This window comes from Tupaia chinensis, unplaced genomic scaffold (genome assembly GCF_000334495.1).
Source record: "Tupaia chinensis unplaced genomic scaffold, TupChi_1.0 Scaffold000251_1, whole genome shotgun sequence".
Classification (NCBI taxonomy): Eukaryota; Metazoa; Chordata; class Mammalia; order Scandentia; family Tupaiidae; genus Tupaia; species Tupaia belangeri.
In genome coordinates, this window is record NW_006159731.1 from 3,212,253 (window position 1) to 3,224,207 (window position 11,955).

Genomic DNA, 11,955 nt, shown 5'->3' on the forward strand with positions numbered 1-11,955 from the left:
AAGGCTTCCCAAAAATCCCAACAGGAGAACAGAGGAGAAGGAATTCCATGTAGCCGTTCCCACATGAGGGGGGTGATTTCTTACTTTCTTTTTCTTTTTTTTTTTTTTGAGTTTTTGTTTTTTTTTTTTTTTTTTTTTTTTTGTTTTTTTCTGCTACGAGTGTTGCCTTGTTAATACGTTAGGAGCTGCTCAAGTCTTGCTGATAATTACTTTTTTCTTTGTGACCAGGGTTGATATTCAAAATATGGGCATGCCACCTGAACAGACTCAGACTTACACTGTGTAGCAAACCTGTCTTGAATTTTACGTTTACTAATATGTGTTTCTTCTTGTGTCTCTGTGTTGTATATGTGAATTCAAGGGTATATATGAAGATAATATGCCTTCAGAGGCAGTGTACATTGTCAGAACCCCACCAATGCATGGATACCTCCAGAAGTCTACACCAGAAGAAGGCACCTTGGAAGCAGATGGAAACTCTCCATTGATTTTTACACAACAGGATGTTGATGATGGCAATATTCTTTATGTTCAGACAGTTCCTGAGCAACAGCAAGACCATTTTTCCCTGGATGTGACAAATGGTTTCCTAGTTGTAAGTAGAGTAGAAATCTTGGTGGATATCATCCCTAATTGGATTCCTCTGGAGGTGAAGAATTTCACAGTTCAAGAAGGTGGTTCCAAAGCACTTATGGAAGACTACCTCAAAATTCCAAGCAAATATTTTGAGGGACTTGACTGTGAGTTTGTTCTTCTTGAACCACCAAAACACGGTTACGTTGAAAGTTCTGATTTTCCACAAGTAAAACTAATGAAATTTACCAGAAAACAGGTAATAACTCTTAGTTACTATATTTGGGTGTGTTGGGAAGAGAAAACAAAAGGGGAGGGTGCTATTTATTGTCTAGATGCATGGACTCCTGGAGGTGATGAAGCTTTGGAGGGTATCTAGTCCTACCTTCCATGCTAGAAACTCTTCTCTATATCACCATAGAGAGGTTTTCAAACATTGTTTACTTGCCCTCAATGAAAGTGAATGTGCTAGTTCTGAAATGAGCTCTTTTGGTTTTACAAAGGCTTCACTTGTTAGAAGTGCTATAGGCCAAGCTGAAATCTGCCACTTTGAAACATTTTCCCTAGATCCTGGCTCTGGCACCCTACAACAGAACCCTGCTTTCTTTCATGAAAGTTCTTTCTTTACCCCAACTTTTATTGATTCACAAAAGATCTTAATTAATCTACGGGACCAGCAGTTAGTGTAATGGCTATGTTGCTGGACTCCCATGTAGTCAACCGTGGTTCGAGTCCCAGACCAGGTGGCTTAAACACGCTGGGCGCGTGTGCGTGCATGCCCAAGATCCCGAGAGGAGAATGGAGGAGAAGGGATTGCGGCGTGGCTATCCCCTCTGGGGGGTGATTTCTCGCTTTCTATCTCTCTGTCTCTCTCTGTCTGTCTGGCGAGTGCACGCGCCCTATAGCAAAAACCTCTCCAAAAAAAAAGAAAAAGAAAAAGAAAGATCTTAATCTAAATACTTTCAATAGCAAATGCAGCTGATACATACATATCTATGAGCATGTCTGACTTTAGGCATAAAAATCAGTGACTAGAATGAACATACTATAAAGTAGCACCTAGCTGGGGCTATATAGCTCACTGCAGTCATTCAATAGGTATTTTTAATGCATGTTTTAATTTCAAGAAAAGAAGTTTTAGTTTTAATAGTTCAAAATAAAAAATGTTAAGAGAAGTTTGCTTAAGACTTAAAGCCAGGAAAAAGTTTAGGATACTGTTCAAATAGTAAGTAGATGAACCTATCAACAGCTCAAGGGAAGACAAAAATTCTTAAATCTGGAAAACAAAGCATAGAAGAAAATCAGTAATGTTTTAGTCAAAGGTCATAAAATTCTATTTCACCAGTTCAGTCTCATGTATTTAATCTCTCTTCTGTTGAATTTGCAGTGGTACTATGGTCTGATTTTTCTGTTTAAATTCTGGAAGTTAACATTCAACATTATTATTGATCTTTCCAGAATTGTCCCTACCATTAAGTTGGCCATTCTCTTGGTTGTTTTTGTACTTTTATTTCTGTGTGTCAGACCTTAGTTTTCCTGGTATAGAATTCATATTTGAAAGAAAAGTTCATCAAATTCCCTTCTTTAGGTTAACCCTAGTCCTCCAATTTTTGTTAATGTACAGTGAGTTTCCTGTGCCATCCTGACTGCCCAATTCCAGAGCAGCATGACACTGTCACTGTCCCTCTCAGTGATACCAGAGTAACATGTAGATATTTAACACAGGTGTGCTGTAATAATCATCAGTTGAGTTTTTTAATTAATGTGTTTCCCTCATTCAATAAATCTTTACAGCATATAAATACACACACTGTGTCATGCAGTGCTAAGCATAGGGCTACCAATGGTCAATATAGCCCCCGGTATTCAGGTAGACTGCGTGCAGCCTACCAATCTGGCATGCGTTCAGGAGACAGTAACCAAGGTCAGCATTGGGTTGCTATCAGGTTTCTTCACTTGGGTTAGAGTGATATTGTCAGACTTCACTTTCTTGTCATGAGTAAAAGAATAATTTCCATTACTTTCTTTTTAAAATTTGAATAGTAGCTTGCACATCCCCATCATTTCCAGGAATACATACTTTTTAGGCTAGAATCCATGAACAAGCACCTACTATCTCTGAATGCTTTGTCTAGTCAGCTAAAAATACATGTACATTGTTTTGTTTTGCTTCTACGAATTCAACTCACCAACTTATTTACATACATTTAGTCAACACTCTGTTTGAATTACTGTGTGGAATTAGCCTGGTAAGGAAACATATTCCTTGCACTCATGAATTGCTGTGGAGGAACTAGCCATACACTGCTGTACACGGTCCTTGCCTCTTCCATGGAATTTTCACAGTGGTGGTGTAGGAGTACAAAACTGGCACGCTTGATTTTGACTGAAGAACATAGGAGAGTCTTCACAGAGGGAGACACATTTAATCCTGACTTTGAGGAGAGAGAAAGAACAAGGAGATAACAGAGGAAACAGGAAAAAGCAATGAAAGCAAAGGCCAAGGGCATGGAGGCTTTACAAGGAAGGGGACTCACCCATAGCCTGAGTGGTGGAAAGTGCTCAGTGCTAGCCTGTGGAGAAGTCCTTGCCTCTGTCCACAGGAGATGGATTCCCAGCCTAAAGAGTATATAATACATGAATTACTTTGGATTAGATGACAAGGGGCTAGACTTACCAGGTGGCATGAGGGAGCCATGGGGAGAGGCAGAGGGTTGGAAAAGACCTTAGGCATTGGTGCTTCTCAACTAGGGACCTGGAGAGGGTATTTCTTTTTTTTTTTTCTCTTTTTTTTTGGAGAGATTTTCACTGTAGGGCGTGTGTGCTCGCCAGACAGACAGAGAGAGACATAGAGATAGAAAGCGAGAAATCACCCCCCAGGGGAGATGGTCACGCCGCAATCCCTTCTCCTCCATTCTCCTCTCAGGATCTTGGGCACGCACGCACACGCGCCCGGCGTGAGTTTTAAGCCACCGGGTCCGGGACACGAACCGCGGTCGACTACGTGGGAGTCCAGCAACACAGCCATTACGCTAACTGCTGGTTCCCTGGAGAGGGTATTTCTTTAGTGACCCCATGCAGGCATCTCTTAATCATGGCTTTTCTCTCAAATACTGGACAAACTATCCAAAATAATCAACTTCTCCGGTGTGACTTAAATAGAATACTCTTCACTTTGTATATCTAGATGAGAGACTAAGCACTAAATTGTTGTCCTGTCTTCAGGGTGCTAAATTTTGATCCTATCTTGGTTGATTCAATGATTGATTGTGCTTTGTAGGAGGTCTGTATTTAAGCAGATTGAACCTGTGTCAGGAGACCTGTGTGGTGTCTATGTTATGGTGTAGCCTTGTTCACAGAGAAGAGTTACAGTTACATGGCTCTACTTTCTACAGTAGATCATCCCTCTATACTGTGTTCTTCTATATGATTCCTGAGGTCTCCATTTTATCTTACAGTGACACTAAGAGACTCTACCTGAGACTCTCCTTCATTCATTCAAAGAAGTCTTTTAGTCTCTGTTTTGTTTCAGGGATGCTAGTTCTAGGTACTGGGGATAAGATGGTAAACGACTAGGCAATAATCTCTGCCCTTGTGGAGCTTTTTTTTTTTTTTTCTGATGGGAGGAAGGGGGAGACAAGAAGTAAAATAAGTACTTGAAATAAATGGTATTTTGGATAAAGAATAGTGCTATAGAAAAAATAAAGCAGAAAAGAGAGTGGAAGTCCTGGTCCTTTAGTGGTGTGTGTGTGTGTGTGTGTATGTCAGTGTTCAGTTTCTTTCTTTTTTTATTTTAAAATTTCTTTCTTTCATGAGAGTGAGCAAGAGAAAGTGAGAGACAAGCACTGTCAACAGGGTCTCATGCCATGGTCCACTTTCAGTCCTCCCAGCCAGCCAATCATGGGCACGTGTGGTCAGCATGAACAGGTCAACTAGGGAACTAAACCATCTTCTACATAAATCTAGCATTGCTTGAGCAGAGTGTTACCTGCTATATCCCCAAACCGTCCTGATGTTCACTTTCTAATAGAGTAGTTAGGAAAGGCCCCAGTGACGAGGCAGCACTGAAGCAGACACCTGGAAAGGGGATGAAGGATTATCTAAATGTATATCGGACAGAGAGAAGAGTAAGAGCAGCCACTCCATGTGGGGAGCATACTTGGTGTGTCTGAGGGGCAACAAGGCCTCCAGCATCGCTGGAGCTGCATGCGTGGTGGGGGGAGCGGTGGACAATGTTACCAAGGCCAGAGATGGGAGGCCTGAGACTTCATCTCTGACCCTGAGTGAGGAGAGAGATAGGGAACAATGAAGGGTGAGGGGCGAGAGAGGATATGAGCAGAGGAGTGGCACAGTATTCCCTGATCAGAATTGGTGACAAGGGAACAAGTACCTGTCAAGATTTTCTCCAAGCTTGTTATATCCTTTCATTTCAGGTGAGTAAATATTTTTCTAGTTCTAGAAGTCTAGGACAGATAAATGCTCAACACATCCTTTCTTTGCCTTCAGATTAATACTACTAAATGATATGTAATTTGGGGAAGTCCCACTCCATTGAAGAAATAATGTATTTCTCCAGGAAAAATACTTTGAAGGTGACTGTTACTTAAATGTTATGTTCCCAAAGTTTAAGGTTAAAACTTCTTCACCCTCTGTGTGATGCCATCTTCCATATTTGATCTTAAATAGCTTAAAACAGCATGTTCCAGAAACACGTGGACAGTCCTGTGACCTGCCCAGAGACACTAAATAAATAAATAAGTAAATAATTAAATAAATAAATAAATAAATTCTCACAGCACCTGCCTGTGAGTGGATACAACTTTCCCTTGAGACCCATCATGAACTTTTCAACTCTTTTCAGAAACACCTCTGCAAGATCAAAAGACTTTGCTCAAAGGAAGTGCGCCACAGGAACGGGCGAAGTTAAACTGCTAAAAATTTTGGCTGTATTTTATTAAAACAAACAAAACCCCAGAGACTTTTTCAAAAGTTCAACAACTCCTGGTGTTTGGAAGTTCCCTGCCATTGTACGTTTGGGTCACAGGCTCAATGAAGCTAAATTCTCTTCTAACTTTAAAATTCCCTTGGCCTCTGATTTTGATCCTGTACTTGTTAGTATTTCCATCAGTCTTAAAGACATGGAAAGCATTCTGATCAAATTTGTGGTTATTACAAAACTCAAAGGGATACCTAATTCACTGGATGACTACATCAGAATTAAAATTAAGCAGATGAAATCTAACAGGAGTAAAAGTAGATGTTTGCATTTAGATTATTACAGTGAGGGAGAGATACCGTGCTAGAGTAATTTTATTCCTATCTATTTAATGAGAGTCTGTCTATGGAGATAAGTTAGCTAGTTATGGGTAGCATCCCTTCAGAAATGCACACAAAAAAGGAGGAATAGAATTAGGAGGTAAGAGGTGTAACCTCACATACAAAAAACAGTTAAGGGACCAATATATACGTAGCTCAAGAAAGAGAAGTTTGAGAGAATTTAAGAGTTGTCCTGGTTCATATGTCTTTAAAGAAAGAAATTCAGTCAGTTGGCAGAAGCTTTAAAGCCTAAATCTAACAGTTTGAATTGTCCAACAAAACAATCAATAACTTCAAAAAATTAGTCTTTAAATAAAATGTTCTGAGTTTTATTGGGTGCTGTTCTATTGTAAGAAAGACTAGATTATGTCACCCACAACACACATCAGTGTTAAAAATGGCATCTCAGGACCAGCAGTTGGCATAATGGCTATGTCACTGGACTCCCATGTAGTCGACTGTGGTTTGAGTCCCGGACCTGGTGGCTTAAACTCACACTGGGCGAGTGTGCATGTGTGCCCAAGATCCCAAGAGGAGAGTGGAGGAGAAGGGACTGTGGCATGGCCATTGCCCCTGGGGTGGGGGTTGGGGGTGACTTCTCACTTTCTGTTTCTCTATCTCCCTGGTGAGCACATGTGCCCTATAGCAAAAACCTCTCCAAAGGAAAAAAAAAAAAAAAAAGGAATCTGATCTCGGGTCTTCATTATCAGTCCAGCATTCTCTCTACTGTACCACATTGCTCAATTGCTCTGTTCCTCCTTAAATTTATTATAGGATGAAGTATTATTTCAGAAAAACTTTATCTTCATCTCAAATTGTACTCTGGTTGTCAAGACTCAAATCTTTATGGGATGATACATGCTTATGTAATTTAGAGATGTTTAAAAATAGAATTTTTATATAGTAATTTATTCATATATATATACACACATACACATATATATATTTAAATTTGCCATAGGCATGTGTGCTCATGAGAGAGAGAGAGAGAGAGAGAGAGAGAGAGAGAGAGAGAAATCTCCTGGGGGAGATGGCCACAGTGCAATTCCTTCCCCACCATTCTTCTCTTTAGATTTTGGACATGTAAGCACATGCACCCAGTGTGTTTTTTAAGCTGTTGGGTGTGGGACTTGGTCTGTGAAGTTGACCATGTTGGATCCAGCCACCTCAACCACCATACCATCTGCTGGTCCTATTCATATTTCTAAAGAAATGCTTATTTACTTATCGAAAGAAAGAGAAAGACGAGCATCCTTAATAAATTCTTATGCAGCAATCTTCCCTTAAGCCTTCCTAGTCAACCAGGCCTATAAGCACACATGCACAGCACCTACAGATCAACCCAAAAACTCAACCTTGACCTTCCACATAGTCTAGCATCATAAAGTGACACACTACCTCTGTACTAATGTGGTTGAGCGTATTTGTATTTTTAAGTCACATTTCAGCAAGTTGGTGATTTTGTTGTTTGTTTTAGGTGGAAAATGAATTGATTTACTATGTTCATGATGATAGCGAGGAGCTTCTTGACAACTTTACCATCTTTGCAAATAGTTCAGATCTTAGAAAACAAAGTCAGCCCCAAACTCTTTTTGTGATGATTGAATCTATAAATGATGAAGCTCCAGTAATAACAGTCAATAAAGTCCTCCAGGTAAGTGCTACATGATGCTGACTTATTATGAGAGCTCTAAGGCTACCAATTTGATTTTCATTTATATGTTATATCTAATTTTTTCATTTTTTAAATTTATTTTATAATCACTGTGTATCATTATAACATGCAAAATGAATTTTCCCATCCAGAATTCACTGTATATTGGCTCAACCAAAGATATTACTGTACATATTATAATCAACAAATAATTTTTCATTTTGTCTTCCTTAAATGTTTTGATTCTTTCTTTTCCGCCTTGAGTCCCTCCGTTTCACTCTCTGCCATTTCCCTCCCTCCTCCCACACTGTCTCTGGTATCCACAGTTGACCTCAGGCAAGTTATTTAGCCCACTAATTTACTCTAAATGGGATGGAGGAAATGGAGGCAAAGTTGTAATGATGAATGAAAAAATAATGTAAAGCTCTCATGCAGTTCCTGACATGTAGCTAGGGCTCAATAAGTGGTAGTTATGATTACTGAAAAATAGTAGTTTTTTACTAACTGGTGTGCTCTTTAGCATGCCCTGGGTTCTGATGAAATATATTTCTATACCTTGATGTGAGTGTTTTCTCTCAAGAAAAAAAGAAGGAGTAGCTGGGGGCAAGGGCCATTTGCTTTATTCTTTTTTTAAAATGAAGTTTATTTATTAATTCCATGAGTGAGAAAGAGAATGAGAGAGACAGTGACAACACTCCTGGCAGGGTCTCCAGCACTCCATCCTCAGCCTCAGCCAGCCCAGTTCATGGGCAGCCTATGTGCCCCACATACCAAGGGAGATCTCTGGCTGTGAACTGGAAACCTTTGCTAGTGGGAAGAGCATTGTGTTTTACTCCTGTGTCTCTGTCTGACCTCCATTTCCTTTATTCATATTTATTTCCTGGATAGTCTGGATCCAGATGAGGAGATGCACAACTTCTCAGTTGTGTGTGTGTGTGTGTGGTGTTTATTTGCTTTGGTTTTAGGTTTTTAGACAATGTCTCCCTGTGTCGCGATCCTCCTGCCTCATCCTCCCAAGTTATCAGGACCAACCACAAGAGTGCAACACCATGCCTAGTTCTTTCAGACAGGGTCTTCCTTGCTATGTTTCCCATGCTAGCTGCAATCTTGCAATCCTGCTTTCTCAGCCTCCTTCGTAGCTGGGACCACAGGCATCTGCCCTTGGACTTGGTTTTTTAGGTCAACTAGGAGTCCAACCTGGCTTTCCATGTGGTTTCAGTATTCCAAGCAGCAGCAACTAGTATGCACTACCACAGCAGAGCCAAGTTCCCAGTTTTTATGGATGTGCCATATAATGCTTTCTTTTTCTGAGTTCATTTGTTTATCTGGAAAGAAATTCATTCTCTATCTTGACAATTCTGGATTACAATTAGGAGACTGTACTTTAGGTTTGTAAATTGCCCTTGTGAACTTCAGCACAACCTCTCTGGGCTTTACTTTCCTTAATAGTAAAACCATAGGGACAGGGAGATTGTTTTTCTTGATGATTTCTCAGCCCCTTCCAGTTCTAATACTATATAATTTTATGACTATAAAACTTGTTCGATACTTTCTGGTTGAAGCTGGACTTGCATGGAGATGGAGACACTGTAGAGTTGTCATTTTATATTGGGTAAAATCCATTCCAGTCTAGACTAGGTGGGGATTTTACATTTAAGAGTGAATCATTTTTCTTCTCTTAGATTGAGAAATGTATGAATAGTTTTGGTTTTAAAGTCAGTGTGTTTAAACTCTGAAGGTAGCAAGGTGTTATTGCAGGACATGCTGACTAGTCACTAAGACATGGAAAAAGTTTTGGTAGAACTTACTTTATTGTTTTAAAATGAAAGAAATCCTAAATTCTCAATTGTAGGCTATGTTCATGAAAATTTATCCATCCAAGTTATTTTGTCTCATTTGCCAAAGAAATTTTTCTCCTTTGTTTAAATTATGACTTGTGAATAGAACCTTTGGGATCATATTGATTTCCAGTCATGTGATACAGAGTTTAGTCAGAGGGCTTCTCTTTAAGTATGGTTATATTACCTCCTCTGAGAAGTCTGGTTAGTCTGTGGCTCCCCAGTCTTCTACACATGATGTTTTCAAAGAAACTTTTCTAATGTCAGTAGAAATAGCACCATGTCAGTCAATGTCCCTGGACTCTGCTTTATTCTTTTTTTTTTTAGTGCCCATTACCTTGTGATATTAAACAAATAAGCAGTCTATTGTCTGTCTCCTCCCATACATGAAAGTGATGCTCGAAAAAGATTTTCTGTCTTTTTCCTGAGAAACCCTAGGTGCCTGGCACAACATCTGATACATTATAGGGACTCAATAAATATTGACTGCCTAAGTGCCCTTGTGAAGCTTATGTTCAGTGAGGTAGACCATAAAATAGTTACAAATGAAGCAATGGTCTGTTGTATTTTTCTGCACAGGGAAAAAGAAAGAAGCAAAACATTTAAGGGACACAAAAATGAAAAATTATCTGTTGATAACATAGTATCTTTGACTGGACTAATATGCAGGGGAAAATTCATTTTGCTTGCTGTAATAATATACAGTGATTGAATGTCTAAAAAATAAAATTCAAAAATATTAGGGAAAAAAAGAAGATAGGGAATGGTTGGGGTAAGAGAATACTGATATTGCAGAGAAAGTGGCCAGGGAAGATTTCTACAAGGAGGAAACATTTGCATGGAGGCATATGTGTCAGGGATTCCCAAGACCTTCTGTAGGTATGTTGATTTATAAGAGCTCACAAACTATGGCTAGGACTTACAATTTTAAATGATATGAAGTAAAATTGGGAAAGGGAAAAGGCACCTGGGATGAAGTCCAGAGGAAAATGGGTCAAGTTCTGAGTCCTTTCCAGTGACATTACACAGGTTGCACTTAATTCCTCCAGCAGCAAGCTGTAACAACTCATGCCAAGTGCTGCCTCCCAGAGAAGCTCATTAGATACAGAGTGCCCAGTATTTTAATGGGGGACTGATAGGCACGCTCTACTTAGTATGTGCCCAAATCCCAGACACCTCGAAGGAAAGCAGGTGTCCAGCATTAGCCACACCGTTTGTATAGTTGGTACAGTGAGCCATGCTTACCATTTAGAAAACATTTCATGTTAGTGCAGGAAACTAACAGTCAAGTACCCAGATGCCAGCTCAGGGTCAGCCTTGCAAGCAGGCTTTTCTGTTAAGAGGTCATCTTAAACTGCTCTGTTAATTTTTTTCTGACTAAAAGCATGGATGGGGTGATTAGGTGATTCATTTATCTAAATATTAGAGAGAAGATCACTCTTGCCAAAGGAATAATCAGGAGCAAAGAAAGTGAGTTTGTAGTAGTCCTGGTGTGTTTGAGGATCTGAAAATCTCAAAGCAGTAGAGCAGATGGAGAGAAGAGAGTGGGAAGATATTAGATTTCATGGTGAGTGTTGATTTCTGGGCATAAGGACTCCCCAGTGATAGACAGTTTTGCTCTGTTGGCCTCCTAGAGATAATGATGGGGAAGCAGGCCAGCATTTATTGAGCCCCTGCTATTAGTCAGGCTCAGTTCTAAAAATGTCATGTGAATGATGAAATGATTTCTCACTTTATTCTTTCAGTGACTCTTGAAACAAAATGTAGATTACAGTATACTTGGGTCACAGACAGTGTCAGTCACTTGACCAAGGTCAGTGAAAAGAAAGAGCAAGACCTGAGCAACGTCTACACTCTGCTATCTATAATGAGAATGATCTGGAACAGTGCTTTAAAACTGCAGTTGCAATCCTCATATGAGTGGGCTGTGAAATTAATTGAGTGGGTCAGGACAAATATTTTAACAAGAAATGAAATATTAATAGAATTGAGTAGGTAGTACCAGAATGCACCATACCTGCTGTGTTTAATGAAGATAAGTACCGATTTATGAAACCTTGGCTTCAGTTATACATTCACTGGATTTTAAACAGACACACAGATACACAAACACACAGACACACACACACAAGTACATGTATACACACAAGTACTAGGTTGCTGTGTAAAATGCACTCCACTTTGGGTATTAATGCAAAATCACTATAAGCCACTGATGTAGCAAAATTAAATGATTTTATGTGGATGAATCACCTTTTTCCCCCCTTTCTTCCTGTTTCTGAGAAAACCTGTCCTTTTATGGATTGAGTCAAATCTAAAGAGTTCACCTACTGAAACTTATGTCTACTGGGACACCTAGAAACTGGTACTACACTATTATAAGAGATTCATACAGTCTGTAATGATTTCTACCCTGGCCCCCTCAAATAATCCATCTATTGGGATAGTTTACCATCTGTTAGAGGTCTCTGTATTCCCAGGAGAGGGGTATTGAATCAGGATGTTGCCCTTAGCTTTGAAGTCTCCCTGTGACTCTGCATTTATGGCGGCCCTGCCTACCAGGTTCACTCTGCC

General features: G+C 39.7%; 1 protein-coding gene across 1 annotated transcript in view; it reads left to right on the forward strand.

The window, feature by feature from the left end:
• The window catches only part of LOC102487666 (chondroitin sulfate proteoglycan 4), a 79,394-nt gene that overhangs the window by 23,700 nt on the left and 43,739 nt on the right, over window positions 1-11,955 (forward strand). Inside the window, exons 4-5 of the mRNA XM_027772057.1 lie at window positions 362-832; window positions 7,367-7,543. Coding sequence (XP_027627858.1) covers window positions 362-832; window positions 7,367-7,543 — 648 coding nt within the window. The remainder of the gene's footprint in view (window positions 1-361; window positions 833-7,366; window positions 7,544-11,955) is intronic.